The sequence below is a fragment of the Thamnophis sirtalis genome, unplaced genomic scaffold, assembly GCF_051295495.1.
Source record: "Thamnophis sirtalis isolate CommonGarterSnake01/CBP01778 unplaced genomic scaffold, rThaSir2_p1.2 scaffold_8, whole genome shotgun sequence".
NCBI classification, from domain to species: Eukaryota; Metazoa; Chordata; class Lepidosauria; order Squamata; family Natricidae; genus Thamnophis; species Thamnophis sirtalis.
This window is the reverse complement of record NW_028261388.1, coordinates 6,772,029-6,793,403: the sequence shown is the minus strand read 5'-3', so window position 1 is coordinate 6,793,403 and position 21,375 is coordinate 6,772,029. Positions and strand designations below refer to the sequence as shown.

General features: G+C 45.0%; 2 protein-coding genes across 2 annotated transcripts in view; one reads left to right on the top strand and one right to left on the bottom strand.

The window, feature by feature from the left end:
• Positions 1-209: 209 nt before the first annotated feature.
• Positions 210-12,046, top strand: CCDC90B (coiled-coil domain containing 90B). Its single transcript, XM_087721024.1, has 9 exons — positions 210-363; positions 2,480-2,599; positions 5,127-5,230; positions 7,081-7,182; positions 7,713-7,754; positions 7,966-8,037; positions 8,424-8,477; positions 10,668-10,782; positions 11,900-12,046. The coding sequence occupies exons 1-9, from the start codon at positions 291-293 to the stop codon at positions 11,953-11,955; spliced, it is 738 nt and encodes a 245-aa protein (XP_087577150.1). The 5' UTR covers positions 210-290; the 3' UTR covers positions 11,956-12,046.
• A 7,578-nt stretch (positions 12,047-19,624) lies between these two features.
• The window catches only part of ANKRD42 (ankyrin repeat domain 42), a 39,030-nt gene continuing 37,279 nt past the window's right edge, over positions 19,625-21,375 (bottom strand). The window contains exons 11-12 of the mRNA XM_087722068.1: positions 20,141-20,291; positions 19,625-19,805 (exon numbers count right to left, since the gene is read on the bottom strand). Coding sequence (XP_087578194.1) covers positions 19,659-19,805; positions 20,141-20,291 — 298 coding nt within the window. The 3' untranslated portion in view covers positions 19,625-19,658. The remainder of the gene's footprint in view (positions 19,806-20,140; positions 20,292-21,375) is intronic.

The window sequence follows — 21,375 nt, the reverse complement described above, 5'->3', positions numbered from 1 at the left end:
TTAAATCTGTTAATCTGCAAAAGCGGGGAGGAAGGGAAGAGAATGTGTTGGCTCTCGACTGACATCTAGTGGTCGGGATTTTCGCACCTAACGCCGCAGTCCGCTCGGCATACATTTCCCATCGTGCTTTGAGGCCAGAAGAGGGAGACGACAAGAACGCCGGTTCGATTAAAAACAAACTACATTTCCCAGAGAGCCACGGGGTTCCAGACCGGAAGTCCCTTTTCCTTTTCTCTTTAGACTTGCTTTGGGTGCAAATTCTGAGTTTCCAGCAAGAAGCCGGTGGGAAGATGCTGCCCACGGGTCCGAGGGTTGTGAGTCTGTTGCTGCGGGACACCCAGAGCTTTGCTGCACGGTTCAGAGGTGAGACAACGTGTAACTTCTTTACCAGGTCGCTTGCAATCTGATAAACCGAGACTGCAAGTGTCTTTCGCCTGGGTCTCTTCCCAAATGCTGTTGCTCTTTGGCTCGATAATTTCTCCGATTTATATCTGAGAAATATCCTGAAGTGTTGCATCTGATGTTAACCCAATCTATTGAAAGAAAATCAACCCCTGGGTTGAAAAACTACTTTTGAAACTCAAGTTTAGATAGATATTAGTTTGCATTTAGTTCGTGCTTCGTTGCTTTCTCTCTCTCTCTAGAGGGGGAGAGAGAGAGAGATGGATGGAGATAGAAAAAGAGAGAGAGAGAGAGACATAGATAGACAGAAAGATAAAGAGAGAGAGAGAAATAGAGATAGAAAGATAGATAGATAAAGAGAGAGAAATATATAGATAGAGAGAAAGACAGATAGACAGACAGACAGACAGACAGACAGACAGACAGACAGATAGATAGATAGATAAATAAATAGAGAGAGAAATATATAGAGATTGATAGGTAAATAGAAGGATAGATTAATAGAGATAGACATAGAGAGAAATATATAGAGATAGATAGATAAATAGAAATATAGATAGATAGATGATAGATAGATAGATAGATAGATAGATAGATAGATAGATAGATAGATAGATAGATAGATAGATAGAGAAAGATAGATAGATATAGATAGATAGAAAGAGATAGATAAATATATGGAAAGATAGGTAGGTGGGTAGGTAGGTAGGTAGATAGATAGATAGATAGATAGATAGATAGATAGATAGATAGATAGATAGATAGATGATAGATAGATAGAGAAAGATAGATAAATATATGGAAAGATAGATAGATAGATAAAGATAGATAGATATAGATAGATAGAAATATAGATAGATAGATAGATAGATAGATAGATAGATAGATAAATAGAGAAATATATAGAGATTGATAGGTAAATAGAAGGATAGATTAATAGAGATAGACATAGAGAGAAATATATAGAGATAGATAAATAGAAATATAGATAGATAGATAGATAGAGAGAGAGAGAGAGAGAGAGAGAGAGATGATGATGAAGAAGAATATCCTTCTCCATGAGGATCGGTCACCAACTTGGTCCCTCAGCTCTTCCAATGGTGCTTTGATCACTGCTGAAATTGAGATCCTCCTTCTCCTTTCCTTCTCCTTCCTCAAGTCGACAAACCCCACTCTCTAGCAGCACTGATGAGATTATCTAGTTGGGTAATAAGAAGTCTTCAAGAAAACCACCAAGCTCAGAGAGCACAAAGGACCCCACAGTTCAAACCCAAAACTACAAATATTCTCCATCATAGAATTCTTCTTCTTCTTCTTCTTCTTCTTCCTCTTCTTCTTCTTCTTCTTCTTCTTCTTCTTCTTCTTCTTCTTCTTCTTCTTCTTCTTCTTCTTCTTCTTCTTCTTCTTCCATATTGGTCATTGGATGTTGGCGATCATGTTTTTATCAACAGCTGCACGAAAAATCGCTGCTGAGTTTTGTCCACACCGATCCCTAAGATTTTGAAGCCATTATATTCTTCTTCATCTGCCTGGACCACATTTGCCTTCAATCTTTCCTTGGAGGATTAAGTGAAGTATGGCGTATTTTTCCGGGTGTTGCATCACAATATTAGAATATCCAAAATATTCTAATTTTTGCTTTTATACACACACACACACACACGTCTCTATCACCCTATCAATATCTATCATCCATCTATCTTTACAATATATAGAATATATATATAAATATCTATAGAAATCTTTATCTCTCCCTCTCCATATCTATATTATATTCTCTTCTTTCCATCCATTCGCCTAGTTTTTTTTTCTTTTTCTTGTTTTTGTAGTTTATATATTTTTTTTCTTCCCAATCTTTTTTCTCCCTTTTAATTCTATTGTTTTGGTAATCTTCCCCAGGTTTTTTTTCCCCAGCCTTTCCCCACTATTCCCACCTTTACTGTTTAATTTTCCCTTTGGGGGGGGCATTTCCCCCTTGTCTCCTTTTAATGTGTCACTGTAAATCACAGTAAAATCATGAAGATGATCAGATCTTATTGGACATAAGCAGACAATTCAACCATGCCATCCTTCTCAGGTTTGGCTGCTTCGGCTTCAGCGCAGTCGTACGATATGAGAAGAGTCGAAATCACGCCGCTGGAACAACGAAAACTCACTTTCGACACCCATCGGCTGGTGCGAGATCTGGAAGCCCACGGTGAGCAAACATCTCCAGCGAAAAGTGTCTGAGAAAGTTTTCCTCCGTGCAATAGCAATAGCTCTTAGACTTACGCAAGTAAGTCCTTGACTTACAACCACAACAATTGAGCGCAAAATTTCTATGGTTAACCGAGACCTGTGTTGAGTTTTGCCTCGTTTTATTACCTTTCTTGCTATGTCTGTTAAGGGAATCATGGCAGTAAGTCCGTTGTTAAAGTGAATCTGGCTTCCCCAATTGACTTTGCTTGTCAGAAAGTTCGCAAGAGGGAAATCACGTGACCAGGGGTGGGATTCAGGCGGTTCGGACCTGTTCGGGAGAATTGGATACTAACTTTACATCCGGTTCACCGAACCACTAGTTTCAAAGACTGGCTGGCCCTGCCCCTCCCAGGAGTCTCCACGCGATCGGCTAAAATGCACCCAAACATGAAGCCGACCTGCTGGAAGTATAAAAAAGTAGAAGGGACCTATTATCACATATGGTGGACCTGCTCGGAAACACAAAAATATTGGACAAAAATTTGGAAATGGGTGCAAGAAATTACAGGAGAACAGATAAAATACAAACCCGAAATCTTTCTACTGGGAATAATCAAAGGGAAATATACAAAGAAAATTAAGTACATATTAACACATCTGCTAACTACAGCTAGAATAACATTTGCCCAATGCTGGAAACAAAATAATACCCCCTCGGACGAATTAGTGATTAAAAAAACTTTGGATTGTGCAGAGATGGACAAATTAACACTGAAATTAAAAGATAAAGAAGAATCGGAATATTATGAAATTTGGAACAATTGGTACAAATGGCTGCAAAACAAGAATAAAATTAATTAAGCCAAAAACAATAAATATAAATATATATAGAACTGTGTATAAAGGTATGTAAATATAGAAGCGAAATATTATATACATGTACAGGTATGATGACATAACAATGTTGATGCAATGACTATAAGGTGTTGTAGAAGGGAAAAAATAATTTAAAAAAATCTGCTAAGACTTTGCTTTTCAGAAGTTTGCAAGAGGGAATCACGTGACCAGGGGAGGGATTCAGCCGGTTCGGACTAGTTCAGATGAACTGGATACTAACCTTACTGAACCAGTAGTTTCAAAGACTGGCTGGCCCTGCCCCTTTCAGGAGTCTCCATGCGGCCCGTTTTGGATGCCAGATAAGTGTATGGCCTGCATGGAGGTTCTGGGAGGGCGAAAAATGGGCCTCCTGGAAGTCCGGAAACATATCCGTTTCCAGCTTATGGGGCCTGGGGGAGGCTGTTTTTGCCCTCCCGGAGGCTCGAAAGAAGTCTCTGAAGCCTGGGGAGGGTGAAAACGCCCCTCCGCCCTGTGGTGCAGGAGGCTGAGTAAGCCACGCCCACCCAGCAACCGGGCAGAGAACCGGTTGCTAAAATTTTTGAATCCCACCCCTGGACATGATCCCGGGGCACAGCAGCGGTCGTAAATATGAACCAATTGCCTAGCCTCTGAATTTTGTTCACAAGATCTTACAAAGGTCTGAATTGTCAACAGGTGATTGTGCGGATGCTACTACAACAGTATGAAAGTGTGAAAAATGATCAGAAGTCACTTGTTTAGTGCTGCTGTAACTTTGAACGGTCACTAAACAGACTGTTGTAAGTCAAGGACTACCTGTGCAGTGTTCTTGTCAGTATCATGGTTTCCCATCGTCGTCTTGTAGAATGTTTCTCAGCTTTCTTGTTTTAACTTCCTTGTCTTAACTCATCTGGGATTGCTTGGCTGCTTCCCATCCAAATCCTAACCAGTCCTGACCCTGCTTAGCTTCCAAGCCCTCATAAGGTCCCTGTGATGTTGCCACTCACCTCCAATATAAATGTGAAGATGGTGTTGAGAACAAATAGCATGAAACCTTACGGATTACTAGAAGGATAAGGAAAAAATGGAGTTCTGCTTTTCAACTTGTTAACAGGAACACTGAATTTATTACACCAGGGGTGTCAAACTCAAGAATGTGGTCGGATCCGGCCCACGGGGCTCAAACTCAAGGATGAGGTCGGATCTGGCCCACAGGGCCCAAACTCAAGGATGTGGTTGGATCCAGCCCTCGGGGCCCAAACTCAAGGATGAGATTGGATCCGGCCCACAGGGCCCAAACTCAAGGATGTGGTTGGATTCGGCCCACAGGGCCCAAACTCAAGGATGTGGTTGGATCCGGCCCACAGGGCCCAAACTCAAGGATGTGATTGAATCTGATCCGCAGGGCCCAATCAAGGATGTGGTTGGATTCAGGCCTCAGGGCCATCCTCAAAAATGTAAGGGGCCAGCCCGCGTCCCTTCAGCCCAGTGTGAAGAGGAAACATTCCAGTAGTTTGGGGAGTGGCATCAAGCTGGCCATGCCCACCCAGTCGGCCACGCCCTCCCGGCCACCACCCAGTCGGCCACGCCCTCCCGGCCACCAAGATCAACCACAGCCCTGACGCGGCCCTCAATGAAATTGAGTTTGACACCCCTGCAGTAGATTACGGTGTACTTTATATACTCAACAGGGTTTGCCAAAGAACAGGCTGAAACGGTGGTCTCAGCGTTGATGAATTTGTCAGCGGTCAGCCTGGATACCGTCTACAAGGATATGGTAACGCAAGGCCAACAGGTAAATGGTTATTCCTTGCACGCATCCCTTTTTATGGCCATTCATACAGGTAATACTCCACCTACAGCCACCATGGGAGCCAGAATTTCTGTCGTTAAACAAGGCGGTGGTTCAATGAGTCACCCTTGATTTTACCACTATCCTAACTATGGTTGTTAAGCGAATCGCCACTGTTTGTTGAATGAATCACTTGGCTGTTAAGCGAATCTGGCTTCCTCCACTGATTTTGCTTGGTGGGAGTCCGGCAGGGAAGGTCGGGAATGATGGGATCATGTGACACCCCCTCCCCAGGACCCCGCATCCATCGTAAATACAACCATTGTGATGGTGGGGAGGCTACAACCGTTGTAAAGGGCAAGGATTTGCACTAAGGTTGTTGTATTTTCAAATGGCCACTAAACAAATTATGGTTAAGTCAAGGACTACGCGTAATCTTGACGTAATCTTCTCCATTGTCTTCATAATTCTGTTCTGACCTAGACTTCACCGAATCACGAAGCAGAATCCTTATCCCGAAAAAAGACCCTTTTTATTTGGCTAATGTGAATTCCTCTCATTCACCTCCAGCAAAGTCCCGGCAAACAGTCTTTCGAGGGTGAATTTACAACCACAGACCTTATCAGGCTTGGAGAGCTGCCAGGCCGAGATCTTCCCAACCCTGTACAGGAAAATAATTGGCAAGGAATCTCTGAGAGTCAGGAACAAATCTTCACACTAATTAAATGAACAAATTGTCTCCTGCAAACTCCATTCCCCTTTATTTCCTCTGGGAGGGGCCATTCACCGTCCACCTGTGCCTTTACTCCCAAGTCGGCCCTTGTTCCTTAGCTGTTCCCTTCTCCTGGCAGCTCTGCACATGTGCACACTGGGAACAGGCTCCAGTTGTTCTTCTGCCCCACTGATCTCCAACTCCGAAGGCAGCCGATAACTATTGGATGGTCCTGGCCCCATCTGCCTCCGACGCAGAGCCCTCATCAGAGCCTTCCCCAGACTCCAGGACTGGCCCATGTTCCTCCCCAACCTCCTCACTGTCTGAGTCTGCCACCAGCTCCGCTCAACGCTAAATTCTTTAGGCAATGCATATCTTAAGCACAGCTTTGTTAGAAACCAGTTGCATGTTGCAGGGATATTTGGAACTTTTAGATTTTCTGCTGTTTTACCAGGAATTTAGGGTTGATAATATGGGGGTCACCTGGCCGAGGGAGCCAGCATTGTCCGAAGACACTTCTGTGATCATCGCCAGCCTTGGCTGTATACCAAGACGCACAGAACATATTGAAAGGATACCTATTTATCTACTTACATTTCAGGCCCACTGAAATGGTACTTGTTTATCTACTTACATCTGCATTCTTTCAAACTGCTAGGAGGGCAGGAGCTGGAGCAAGGAATGGGAGCTCACCCCGTTCTGCAGTGCTCGGGTGTCAAATCTGGGCTGTCAGTTAGCTCAAAGCAGACTTGAACCTTGGTCTTTCCAATCCAAACAGAACATCTGAATTGTTACACTTCTTGGTGGTGGGATGGCCTTGTAAAATTATTGCCCGCAAGGAAACCGTTAGAAGTGTGCAAAACATTTTGAGATCTAATTGTCCTGACATTAAACGTTGTGCCTTAAAAAGAGTGCGCATGCACGTATGTGTGTATGTTTGCATATGATGTACAAATACAGTGTATGAAATTTGCCGCTGCTTCTCCAAAATGTTCAATGTAATATGTTGTCATTACACAGAACATTTTCCTGACATGTTCCCATCTCATAGACTAAATGTCCTGCCAGAAAACGACGAATATTTAAGATGCCTTTCAACATTTTGTGTGTATATATGTATATTTTATTTTTTATGTTTTAGGAAATAACTTTGCAACAGATAATGTTTCATCTGGATTCCATTCGCAAGGATATGGTCATTCTTGAGAAGAGCGAATTTGCCAATTTGAGAGCAGAAAATGAGGTATTATCCCTGTCAGAGCGTGCACAGTGTGACTATTTTGAGAGAGAGAGAGAGGAAGAGAGAGAGAGAGAGAGAGAGAGAGAGGGAGAGAGAAATCGCCCTCACTTGGCCTCCCTTATATAGACAGCTTCTTAAAGTGGCAGTAGCCCTGCTGACTCATTCTCATTTCATCATCTCAATTTACAGCCTTACAGCAGCTGGTCAGCTATTAAATCATCATTACCTTAACACCCCCACTTCCACCCCAAAAATGCCCTGAGCCGTATCTGTTTAGTTTGTGAAGTTTTTCTGCAAAACTGACAATTTTCAGATTTTATATCTTTGGTGCGATGTTTCAAATTCAGTCCCAAACAGGAGTTTGTAAGGGCGTGAATGGGAGATGGCTGGTTGCAGCCCTTTAAAGGAGCTTCATCGTGGCTCAGATACATCAATGAAAGTTACAGGTTGTGAAAGTTAACGTGCCTATTTTGCATGTTGCAGCTCCTTTATGCCATCCGTTGTTTCTTTGCTTTCTTCCTCTCTTCCTTCAGAAAATGAAAATTGAATTGGATCAAGTTAAACAGCAACTAATGGTAAGTCAACCAGGGATAGTCAAGCTGTTCAGTTTTAGGACAGAGTTAAACCTCCTTTTAAAAATAAGTAGCCGATAACCTGGCATTTCCCAGGCATTTATTTATAGGGGGAAGATGGCCGGACAAATGTAATTTGAAAATTCAGGGGGGGAAAAAAGAACATTCCGTTTTCTCCTTCCTAAAATTGAGAGTGATGTGTTTTTCTTTAAAGAATGAAACTAACCAGATCAGAGCTGAAAACAAGCTGGACATCAACTTGGAGAGAAGCAGAGTCACCGATATGGTGAGTAAGTTCTGTGTTGGGTTTTGTTTTTTTCTTATCTAAAAGAAGTCCTTGTCTTACAACCAGAATGGTGCCCCACATTTCTGTTACTGAACAAGGCAAAACTGTTAAGTGAGCTTCGTCTCCGTTTTGCTATCTTTTTTTTTGGCCACAGTTGTTAAGTGAATCATTTGGTCACTAAGTGACTCGCGTGGTCATTAAGGGAATCTGGTTCGCCCCATGGACTTCGCTTGTCAGAAACCAGCCGGGAAGGCTTTTCAGTGCTGTTGTATCTTGGAACAGTCATTAAATCAACAGTTGTAAATCAAGGAGGACCTGTTAGTTGAGCTGATTATGCATTCCTGTTTTTTTTTAATTATTTTTGTTATTTTTTTCTAATTCTCCAGTTCACAGATCAAGAAAGAAAGCTGATGGAAAACTCCACAGAATTTCATAAAAAAGTAAGTGTTTGAATCATTTTTATTCTAGGCCTAGTCAATAACCCGGCATTGCCCCGGTATTGATTTATAGAGCGGAAATTTCCGAACCAAATGTCATTTCTAATGTTGGATTTTTCCCCCTTACCAGAGGGAGCCCCCTTGTGGAGAACTGTGAAGCCTGCAAGAGCCACTTCTCCCTGAGCCCTGATTTCGGCAACATTTAAATTAGTTAAAAATGTTTTGCCTCTGCCTCCAGAAGCCTAATTTCTAATGTTGGATTTTCCCCCTTACCAGAGGGAGCCCCCTTGTGCAGTTACCACGGCAACTCCACTGCGCTGTACAGTAGAAGCCATTTTACGGAAGTACAGTAGAAGCCATTTTAAGGCACAACAGGAGGTATCTTAACAGAATACCACCACCCCCGAGAGTGTTAGGGGTCTTATCCCCCCGCTCTGCCACAGTATTTGTTTCCAGAGAGTAAGCCATCTGTGTACCAAGTTTGGTTGAAATTGCTTGAGGCGTTCCAGAGTTACACTGGAACATATACACACACAAACAGCCATTTTTATTTTTATTCCAGAATCTAGATTCTAGGTCAGTGTTTCTCTTTTCTTTTTCTTTTTAGTTTCTTTTTGTTGTTGTTGTTGTTGTTGTTGTTGTTGTAAATATGTTTTTATTTTCCATTTCATTTTCGTACAGTCACATATATACTGTGCATAACCGGGGCCATATAACATTAAAGAATAAACACAGCCATTCCTCTTGTCGACAATACCCCCCAAAATAGAAACCCAATGTACCTCTTCGACCCTCCATACACCCTTTCTTTCGCCCCCCTCCAACTTTCCGTCTTCCCACCATCCTTCCCCTCTACCCTACTTCCCCTCCCCCTCTACCACTCCTCTCTCCCGATACACTCCCTCCCTTCCTTCTCCCCCTCCCTCCAGTCCTCTCTCCCACCCTCGCTACCCCTCTTTCTTCTATCCCTCTACTCCTCCCTTCGGTGTATTTCTACAATCTAGGTCAATGTTTCTCAACCTTGGCAACTTGAAGATATGTGGACTTCAATTCCCAGAATTCCCCAGCCAGCCATGCTTGGCAACTGACATATAGAAGTTGCAGCATCCCAGGGTCACTTAATGGCCATTTGTATCCTTGCCAGCTGGCTTCTAACAAGCAAAGTCAATGGGGGAAATCGGATTCGCTTAATAACCCCATGAGTCCCTTAACAACTGTAGTGATTCCCTTAAAATTCCCTTTTTTAAAACTTTTGTATTATGCGTTTCTTTTAATGTTGTACGCCGCCCTGAGTCCTTGGAAGAAGAGCGGCATATAAATCTAATAAACCTAAACCTTAAAACCCTGGCAAAAAATGGTTGCAAAATTGGGCACGACTCACTTAACAACTGCCTTGCTTAGCAATGGCAATTCTGTTCCCATTTTTGGTCATAAGTCGAGGACTAATTGTAATAGGCAGCAACGTGATGGAAGGAAATGTATACATTTTAAATAACCTGACAGGGCAGAAATAACCTTTTCCTGGGTGCCCAAAATTAGTTAATTCTTGATTCCTCGTAAGGGGCTGCCACAAAGAAGAGGGGACCCACTTACTTTCCAAGGCCCCTGAGGGCAGGACAAGAAGCAGTGGGTGGAAACTAATCAAAGAGAAAAGCAAGCTAGCACAAAGGAGAAAATTCCTGGCAGAACAATTAATTAGTGGCACAACTTATCATCATCATCATCATTTAACGACCCTATAATCCCTTCCGGGGTGGAGTCAGGGCAACTGAATGGAACCAGCAGAGTGTTTAATGGCCAGATGCCTTTCCTGTTGCCAATGCAGAGTTTTATTCAGCAGGTATATTCCCATTATGCCCAGAGAGAGAGAAATATCTGCCTCTACCTAGGATTGAACTCACAGCCTCCTGATTGTGAGGCCAGAGCTCCACCTCTAGGCCACCACACCACTCGGACAACTTACCTCCATCACTGGAGGTTTTTTAAGAAGAGGCTGGACAAGGCTTTGTCCAGGTGGGTTTCCCGCGTGAGAGCAGGGAGGGTTGGACTAGAAGACCTTCAAGATCCCTTCCAACTCTGTTACTGTTGCAAAGGATGTTGATGCCACACTAAACCACAGGGAGAGAATTGCCTGTCTCTGCTAACTTCCTGGCTCATTTTGGGTACCAAATGATGTTCTGTGTGTCCTCCTAGGATTCCAGCACCAACAGTTCCCTGACAGAAGTCAACAATAAAATTGACGCCGAGATTGCAGCTCTCAAAACACTCATGGAGTCGAATAAGCTGGAAACCATCCGGTATTTGGCAGGTATGTGCCCAGCACATTAAAAGCCAGCCTCCAAAAGCGGAATGCTTAGCAATTGAAACAAACCGACAGCATCCTCTGTAGTTGCTGAATGATAAGAGACGTGGTGGCGCAGTGCTTAGAATGTGGATGTCCAAATAGCATCCAAATCAGAGTCCAAGGCAAAGTGTTCCTCAAAGTTCCAATTTATTAAGAGAGCCGTATTGGCACATCTGGGAAAACCTGAATCTGAAAGCTTCCCGGTCTAATAGGTTATTAGCTATCTAATAGCTAATAGGCTCTGCGGAACTTCTCCTAAGGCACTTATATGGTCCTCTGCACACAGTGGGGTTCTCCTTGGTGGGGCTTTTCAAGGGCAGTTGGTTGAACATTTGTTGGGAGCAGCTTAGTGGATACTTGCCTCAGTCAAGAGTTTTGACTAGAAGACCCTTATGGTCCTTTCCAATTTGTACATTTTAATGCAGCGTCCTCTAAACATCTCTAAGATGACCACCTAGCCGCTGTTTGAAGGCCTCTTGTGAAGATCTTCAGCTGGAATCAAAGGGTGATATCCTGGTTGCTCTTCTCTGCCCTTTTTCTAAAGATGTTGAGACTCTAGAAAGAGTGCAGAGAAGAGCAACATGGATGATTAGAGGCTAAAACATATGAAGAACGGTTGCAGGAACTGGGCATGGCTAATCTAATGAAGAGGAAGACTAAGGGAGACATGATAGCAGTCTTCCAATATTTGAGGGGCTGCCACAGAGAGGAGGGAATCAAGATATTTTCCAAGGCACCTGAAGGCCAGACAAGGAACAATGGGTGGAAACTGATCAAGGAGAGATTCAACCTAGAAATAAGGGGGAATTTTCTGACAGGGAGAACAATCAACCAATGGAACAGAAGTTGCCTTCAGAAGTTGTGGGAGCTTCATGGAGGCTTTCAAGAAGAGACTGGACAGCCATCTGTCAGAAATGGTGTAGGGTCCCCTGCTTGGGTGGGGGGGGGCTGGACTAGATGACCTACAAGGTCCCTTCCAACTCTGTTAATCTGTTAAAATGGTGAAGGCAAATTGCATGAAACATTTTTAACCCAAAAAGTTTCACTTATTTTTTTCTTCTTCTTCTACTTTTAATTTCAGCTTCTGTTTTCACTTGCCTTGCCATTGCTTTGGGATTTTATCGATTTTGGAAATAAGGGACTCACCGATGGGGAGCGAAAAAGAGGACAGAGCAACAACAACAACAAAAAACCCTAATTGAAAACCTTAAACATATCTGAGATAACATCTTCTGGCTGATCTTTTCAGCGTTTTTTCATCAGCCGTGATCTTTTTCATCCTGCGTCCCTCTGGACGACTCAAAACAATTTGCGCCCAGTTGAAAGAGTTGTAGAAGGTGATCTGCTGGTGCCCAAGAGATCTCTGGAGCTTGAAAACTTAGAAAAGGGAGGTAAAAATGTACCAGATAATCCCAAAAGCTACAACCAGCTGTGGTGTCATATGCTGCAGCTGATTTCCTCTTCTCCAGCCTGATCTTCTTGGCTTTTGTTCTTTGGGTTGAATGTTCTTGCTCACCATTGCAGCTTTGAAAATTCAGATTGGCTGCAAATTTACACAGTTGCCCTCCCTAACATATCCGGAAGGTTCCAATAACAGAATGTTGTTTTTGCGCACAAGTTTTGGAGCTTAAATCTGGTGGTGGAGACATTTCTTTTTCATCGGTATTCTGACCTAGGCTTCCCCAGCACACAAAGCCGAGTCCTCGTCCTGATAAACCCTTTTATTTAATTCACAGTGAATTCCTCTCCAGCAAAATCTTTTCTCTCCCACAGTCTTTCAAGATAGTTCACAATTACCGACCTTTATCATGTCCTGGAGAGTGTCCAGGCCGATATCTTTCAGACGCCGCAATACTTGGCAAGAATGCAGGAATGAACTAATGATCTCCTGCAAACTCCACTCCCCTTTTGCTCCTCTTTTATTCCCTGTGGGAGGGGCCATTCACCGTCCACCTGTGGCTTTACTCCCAAGTCGACCCTCATCTGGCAATTCTGCGCATGCGCACACAGGGAACAGGCTCCAGCTGTTCATCTGCTTTACTGATGTCTGACTCCGAAGGCAGCTGATAACTGTCAGATGGCCCTGGCCCCCTCTCTGCCTCCGACACAGAGCCCTCATCAGAGCCTTCCCCAGACTCCAGGACTGGCCCATCTTCCTCCCCAACCTTCTCACTGTCCGAATCTGCTGCCAGCTCCATTGGCCACAACAATCAGATGTTCCACTTCCCTCATATATAACATCATTAGAGATTGTGTCTCACTTGGCACGAGAAAACCAACCAACAGACAGACAATCAAAAACTGCTTTGTTCTTGTTTAAGGTGGCTAAATGTATTTTTTCCCCCCTGAGGAACACATACCACTACTTATATTCCATTCTAGATTGGAAATCTAGGCCCTTTCTAGGTCGGTAGTCTCAGGATTGCATAGCAACCACTCTACACCCCCCTCCCCAATCCCGCGTTCCCGTAACCTGGGCCGCTTCCAAATGCATGGACTTCAACTCCCAGAATTCTCTTCACCGCCTTGACTTTTGCTGAGAATGCTGGGAAGTGAGAGAGAAGCATCTGAAGAGACTATAAGCCGTTATAAGGGGAAATACCATATTTTTCAGAGTATAAGATGCAGCAAGGTTTCGAAGAGACAATTTTTTTAAAAAAATAGTGTTTGCACTCTGCAGATCTCCCCAAAACAGCCTGTTTTTCTTCCAAAAAAAGGGCATGAATAGTCTTTAGGAGGTTTGTGTAGAGTGCTCCTGGGGTTTCTCCCCATCCAAAACGAGCAAGAAATGGCCCGATTTTAACAAAAATGGGCCACTTTTTTTCAAAAAGGGCATGCATGGCTTTTAGGAGGCTTGTAGAGTGCTCCTGGGGGCTGGGGAGGCAAAATTGAGCAAAAAACAGCCTGTTTTTTGCTCATTTCTGCCCTCTCCAGCTCCCAGGAGCACCCTGGAAGCCCCCTAAAGGCTATGCACGGCCATTTTGGTGAGGGGGGGGCAGGATTTCGGGAGGCAAAAAAATGCTATATTCATTGTATAAGACGCACCCAGATTCTCAGCCTCTTTTTTGAGGGGAAAAAGGTGTGTCTTAACACTCCGAAAAATACGGTAGGTGACAGAAAAATTAAATGTGTAATAGTTTCAAAAAAGGTTGCGAGATCTGGGACGTTGTTTCACAGCCTTAACCACTTTACGATGAATGGACTACAACACCCAGATTTCCCCAGCCAGCATTCTGGGAGCTGAAGTCCACTCATCTTAAACCGGCTAAGGCTGAGAAACTGTGATCTAAGATATCCTTCAGTTCGGTTCTCTACCAGTTGTTGGCTGAAACGAACTCTGGGACTTTTCAAGGTGCTATATCACTAAATCTTGGCCTTTTTTCAGGTAAGCAAAAAATAAAACAAGGTGCCTTTTAAAACTTAGCGCCGTTTGTAAGGAAGAAGGAATGCCAGAGCAATTTCAGACTGTCACATTCTTTGAATTCTCTTTTGTGGCAATCTGGTAGAAGTTACTACTATTTGTTAATCTGCGATGCTTCTTGCCCGATTACTCTTCTTCCCTTATCGAAGATTGGATTCACCTTCACCCATTGGCTGTTTCAGGGAAGTCAAAACACCTGCCAGTAAATCCACATGACTCGCTCACAAACTAACATGGCATTCAGGCTTGTTAGCCATAGCTTATCGAATGAGTCTTGAGCAGTGGTGGCGCTGTGGTTAGAATGCGGTATTGCAGGCTAATTCTGCCCACTGCCAGTTCGACTCTCACTGGCTCAAGGTTGACTCAGCCTTCCATCCTTCCGAGGTCAGTAAAATGAGGACCCAGATTGTTGGGGGCCATGGTGGCGCAGTGGTTGGAATGCAGTATTGCAGGCTAATTCTGCCCACTGCCAGTTCGATTCTCACTGGCTCAGGGTTGATTCAGCTTCCATCCTTCCAAGATTGGTAAAATGAGGACCCAGGTTGTTGGGGGCCATGGTGGCACAGTGGTTAGAATGCGGTATTGCAGGCAAATTCTGCCCACTGCCAGTTCGAGTTCGGCTGATTTTCAATATACAGAGGGCAACGTATCCATCACCAGTTAATTAAGAGGTTGGTGGGTATTTGGACTCTCAGTATGGAGCCTTAACGGAGATATTACGTTTTATACACCTTGTCTCTGATCTAATCTGCTCTAGATTTTTGAGACTTTCCCCCATTGGTTTATCCAGAATATTGAGATAGGGACGTGGTGCTCAGCAGCTAAAACACTGATTTTGTTGATCACAAAGTTCGGCAGTTCGAATCCCTAGCACTGAGTAACGAAGTGAGCTCCCGTGACTTGTCCCAGCTTCTGCCAACCTAGCTGTTCGAAAGCATGTAAAAATGCAAGTAGAAAAATGTTGGGTGATGGGACAGATCATGGAACATCAGAAGTATCTTAACACTGAACTGTAAGTTTTGCTATTAAGAATGCCTGAGAGACCGCCTCCTGCCATTTACCTCCCAGAGACCCATAAGATCGCACAGACTAGGCCTCCTCCGGATTCCATCTGCCGGTCAATGTCGGCTGGCGACTCCCCGTGGCAGGGCCTTCTCTGTAGCTGCTCCGGCCCTATGGAACGATCTTCCCGTGGAGATCCGGACCCTTACTACCCTTCCGGCCTTCCGCAAAGCCACCAAGACCTGGCTGTTCCGGCAGGCCTGGGGGCTGTTGATTTATCCAGCCCTCATCCTAAGCTATGAATGTTGTGGAATTTTAATGTTGTTTTTTTAATTTGTTGTATGTTCCCCCCTTCCTTTTTATCTGAGTCTCTCGAGAGTGGGCGGCATACAAACCCTATAAATAAATAAATAAATAAATGCCTGATAATAAACTTGATCTGAAAGAGATTACTAAGCATGGACTTAAGCTGCCTGCCTCGGGCAAACCTACAACGCCAAGGCACCACCCTCATTTATTATTTATTTATTAATTAGACTTATATACCGCTTCATAGGGCTTTCAGCCCTCTCTAAGCGGTTTACAAATTTTTTAGCAAATTGAGTCAGCAACTTGCCCCCACAGTCCGGGTCCTCATTTCACCCACCTCGGAAGGATGAAAGGCTGAGTCAACCTTGAGCCGGTGAGATTAGAACCGCTGAACTGCAGATCACAGTCAGCTAAAGTGGCCTGCAGTACTGCACCCTAACCACTGCGCCACCTCGGCTCTTGGCAGAGGGGGCAGCCATCATCAACTCTCAAGCCTTGATTCCAGAGTTTTTGGATTCTGAAAAACCAACTGTCCTCACCACAGCCATTTCACTGACCCAGAAGACAGGTGACTGGCCAGCATCAGCAGGGAACTTCATTCCCAAAGATGTGTATTCGAACTTATGGCCTAAGGGACTCGTGTCCACTGGAACTCACAGCCGATGGGACTTGTGCACCAAGCCCTACCCAGTAATGATGAATTAGTTTGTCAGGTGGAAGCTCAGGTCGCAAAGCTAATTTCCACCAAGAAACTCTACACCACACCAATCGCCAAGGAACCACCTTTAGATAACAACGTTCTGTGCACCTTCAGCATTTAGTCATGCCGGCCACATGACCACGGAGACGTCTTTGGACAGCACTAGCTCTTCGGCTTTGAAACAGCGTGGCACGACAAAACCGCGCTCGACTAAGCCGTGCCCGATTAAACTGCGTCGCTGACGTCATCAACAGGGCGACAACAGCGAGCACGGAGAAAGAAGGGCGCTTTAAATAGCGCTTTGAAAGCAAGCCGATTCAACTTAAGGTAAGGGTTAGGGTTAGGGTTAGGTTTAGGGTTAGGTTAAGGGTTAGGTTTAGGGTTAGGTTAAGGGTTAGGGTTAGGTTAAGGGTTAGGGTTAGGTTAGGGTTAGGTTAAGGGTTAGGTTTAGGTTTAGGATTAGGTTTAGGGGGGTTAGGTTTAGGTTTAGGGGTTAATTTTAGGTTTAGCGTTTACAGCGTGCTTCTGTCTCCGCGCTGTTGTCGCGCTGTTGACGTCAGCTACGCGGTTTCGTCGAGCGCGGTTTAGTCGAACGCGGTTTTGTGGTGGAACCCTGAAACAGAGATGAGCACCGCCCCCTAGAGTCGGGAACGACTAGCACATATGTGCAAGGGGAACTGTTACCTTTACCTAATATTGAGATACCACATTGAAAAGATGTGGGTTGAGAGGAAGGAAGGATTTATTATTATTATTATTAAAAGATGTCCTTTAAAATGCCACATTAATTCACCTGACTTAAACCTGCCTTTCCAGAGCTGAATTTTCTGCATTTTATCTTGCATTGCCCCCCCAAAAATACGCAAACCGCAGAGTGCTTAAAGCTGCCAGATGTTTTTTTTTTCCTTTGCGAAGGGAAGATTTAAGTACGCATTGCCAGCTGGTTCATTCCCCAATTCCCTTGAATACGTGCATCAGACAGAACATTGTGGGGTTTTTTTTTTTAATTGCAGTATTGTGTTTTTTTAGTTCTATCAAACGGTCTTGTCTTCTTCACCACTGTGCTCTCCAGATGTTGGAGAAATCATTGATATTTTTTTTCTTACTTTGACATGGTGAAGGGAGGTGGGTTGGGACAGCAGCCCCAAAGCACAAGGGAGGCTGGATGTCTTCAGAAATAATTCTTGTTGCTTTGAATTTTATAAACTGAAATTCTTGGAAGTGAATGTGTCTGTTTTAATATTAGGCAACTACTGCCCCCTAGGGTTCACCTCTGGATTTTCTACTTGGCTGCAAATTTCCAGAATTGCTTAGCTGTTCAGTCCCTTCTTACACTTTGTAAATGTTCCGACCCAGCTTCCAAACACAAGAAACCTTCTGTAGTTAAATAAACGTTCCCTTTATAAGGAGCGCCAGCACCCCCAGCAAAAAGTCTGTCTGTCTGTCTCCCACCCCACCCCACCCCCCCTCTCTCAATGCAGGCTAATAGGCCTGTATGGCAAGGAGATGAATAGTTATCTGCCACATCTATTCATCTCCGCTGCCTTTTATCCCCAGAGCTAAGGTGGGGCTTCGCTAGCAGCGGTGGCTCTTCCGTCCCAAGGACCAGCCCATTGATTTCCACTGCTCTCCTCTCCTCTGCCATATCTATTCCTCTCCGCCCCCTGCCTTTTATCCCCAGAGTTAGAGTGGGGTTTCACTAGTAGCGGTGGCTCTTCCATCCCAAGGACCAGCCCATAGATTTCCACTGCTCTCCTCTCCTCTGCCACATCTATCCATCTCTACCCCCTGCCGTTTATCCCCAGAGCTAAGGTGGGGCTTCACTAGCAGCGGTAGCTCTTCCGTCCCAAGGACCAGCCCATAGATTTCCACTGCTCTCCTCTGCCACATCTATTCATCTCCGCCCCCTGCATTTTATGCCCAGGGCTAGGGTGGGGCTTCACTAGTAGCGGTGGCTCTTCCATCCCAAGGACCAGCCCATAGATTTCCACTGCTCTCCTCTCCTCTGCCACATCTATTCATCTCTGCCCCCTGCCGTTTATCCCCAGAGCTAAGGTGGGGCTTCACTAGCAGCAGTGGCTCTTCCTGGTAAAATACATGGAGAAATCCCATTGGGGGAAAAACACAATTAGGGTTAGGGTTAGCTCCCCATGAACTCGTACAGCAAAATGGACATCGCCAACGGATTCGGAGTGCAACGGTATGCTTACGAGGCCGCTGACTTTTCCTGCCTGCCTTATCCATGTTTCCTGGTAAAATATGTGGGAAAATCCGATTGGGGGGAAAATCCACTTAGGGTTAGGGTTAGCTCCCCATGAACTTGTACAGCAAAATGGACATCGCCAACCGATTCGGAGCGCAACGGTATGCTTACGAGGGCGCTGACTTTTCCTGCCTGCATTATCCACGTTTCCTGGTAAAATACATGGGAAAATCCCAGTGGTTGGAAAACCCACTTAGTGTTAGGGTTACCTACATGTACGAGTTCATGGGGAGCTAACCCTAACCCTGTGTATTCCCCCCCCCCCAATGGGACTTCCCCATGTATTTTACCAGGAACTCGTACAGCCAAATGACATGTTTAAAAGGTTGCACAGAAAACTGATGTTCGACAAGTCGGGTGAATCTGGATTTTAAGGAGATTGCGGCTACGGGGCCTATAAACTGCCTCCTTAAACCAAAATCCGTACAAATTTAGATGTCCCGTGAAGACAGAGAGGTTATACATTTTCCTTTCCCCTTCAAATTCAGATTCTGGCAAGGCAATGTATTAATGGTGTCACAAACCGGTGTGCTTCGACCGTGGCACGACAAAACCGCGCTCGACTAAAGCGCGCCCGATTAAACCGCGTCGATGATGTCATCAACAGGGCGACAATAGCGAGCGTGGAGAAAGAAGGGCGCTTTAAATAGCGCTTTGAAAGCAAGCCGATTCAAGTTAAGGTAAGGGTTAGGTTTAGGGTTAGGTTAAGGGTTAGGTTTAGGGTTAGGTTAAGGGTTAGGGTTAGGGTTAGGGTTAGGGTTAGGGTTAGGTTAAGGGTTAGGGTTAGGGTTAGGGTTAGGTTAAGGGTTAGGATGAGGTTTAGCATTAGGTTAAGAGTTAGGTTTAGGGTTAGGTTTAGGATTAGGTTTAGGGGGGTTAGGTTTAGGTTTAGGGGTTAATTTTAGATTCAGCGTTTACAGCGTGCTTCTGTCTCCGCGCTGTTGTCGCCCTGTGATGACGTCAGCTACGCGGTTTCGTCGAGCGCACTTTAGTCGAACGCGGTTTTGTGGTGGAACCTGCTTCGACTAGTTAAGGAGGTGACATTGTTAATTAACCTACTTTTCTGCTTAGGATTGTACAGGAAGGTGACTGGACTCAATTCTCCTTTGAGTCAAATGCTTACTTTTGTTTATTCCTTACTTCTCTTAGAACCTTTTTACAATCACACCCCCAGGGCTGAAAGGAGGCCTTTTCTTCATCTTCTTCTCTTTCTTGCTGTCAAAACTCACTTTAGGCAAATCGGAGACGGCTGCGTCTGAGTCAGGCTCTTCTTTCGGGAAATCCAGTGACTCCTGCAAGCGACGTTAAAAATTAATCCAGATGGACCTTGACAGACGTGAACACTGTTCCCTATCTAACAAAATGAAATCCAGTGTAGAGAAAAGTAAAGTCCTACTCTTAGATAAGAGCTTCGCTAATAAGAGGGCTGGCAGGGTGGGAATGGGATCCGGGATGACAGAAAGGGGGACAGGCCTGCAGCGCCCGTGGGAGTGAGTGGCGTCAGGTTGGCCACACCCACTCAGGTATTGTGGCTCCCGGTGTTTTCGGTAGGAAATGGGTCCAAATGGCTCTTTGAGTGTTTAAGATTGTATAGCCCCCCCCATTCTAAAACAAAAACGATACTCACCACAGGGAACTTATGGGTCGAAGGCATCTCGTTTTTTTCTTGTAGCTCTTTGAGTTTTCCTAGTTCTGCTCGGGTTTCGTCCAGTTGAGCTTCCAACTTCTCCCGTCGCATCTGCTCATATTCCAGCTGCATATTCAGCTCAGAGATGGTCCTTTTGAAAGGCAGACGAAAATCAGCTTCAGAAGGTGCTACGGAGCCCACAATGTCTGTGGCTTACCAAGAAAGTTGTGAAGTGAGTTTTTGCCATTTTACAACCGTTCTCCGACCTTCAGCGAGTCACTGGAGGTGTGAGGTGGCGCAGTGGTTAAATGCAGCACTGCAGGCTACTTCAGCTGACTGCTAGTTCTGCAGTTCGGCTGTTCAAATCTCACCGGCTCAAGGTTGACTCAGCCTTCCATCCTTCCGAGGTGGGTAAAATGAGGACTCGGATTGTTGTTGGGGGCAATATGCTGACTCTGTAAACCGCTTAGAGAGGGCTGAAAGCCCTATGAAGCGATATATAAGTCTAAATGCTATTGCTATTGCTACTACAGTTGTGCGGTTAGTAACAGGGGTGTAAAACGAATCTGGCTTCCCTCGTCACTTTGCTTGTCCGAAGGTCTCAAAAGGGGATCACCTGATCCTCGAGACACTGCAATAAATCTTCAATCACCATTTGAAAATGGGTCTCCAGCTGGGTGCTGAGATAAGGCCCTGATACAGACGTTTGCAATCGTGGTTAAGGTGCTGGCCTAGGAACCCAGAAGATTGGGAGTTCTAGTCCTGCCTTAGGCATGAAGGTCAGTTGAGGGACCCTGGGCCAAGCACCAGGTGACTGTGAGTTCTAGCCCTGCCTTAGGCACGAAAGTCAGTCGAGTGACCCTGGGCCAAGCACAGGTGACTGTGAGTTCTAGCCCTGCTTTAGCCATGAAAGTCAGTTGAGTGACCCTGGGCCAAGCACCAGGTGACTGTGAGTTCTAGCCCTGCCTTAGGCACGAAAGTCAGTCGAGTGACCCTGGGCCAAGCACAGGTGACCGTGAGTTCTAGCCCTGCTTTAGCCATGAAAGTCAGTTGAGTGACCCTGGGCCAAGCACCAGGTGACCGTGAGTTCTAGCCCTGCCTTAGGCATGAAAGTCAGTTGAGTGACCCTGCACCAAGCACCAGGTGACTGTGAGTTCTAGCTGTGCCTTAGGCATGAACGTCAGTTGAGTGACCCTGCGCCAAGCACCAGGTGACTGTGAGTTCTAGCCCTGCCT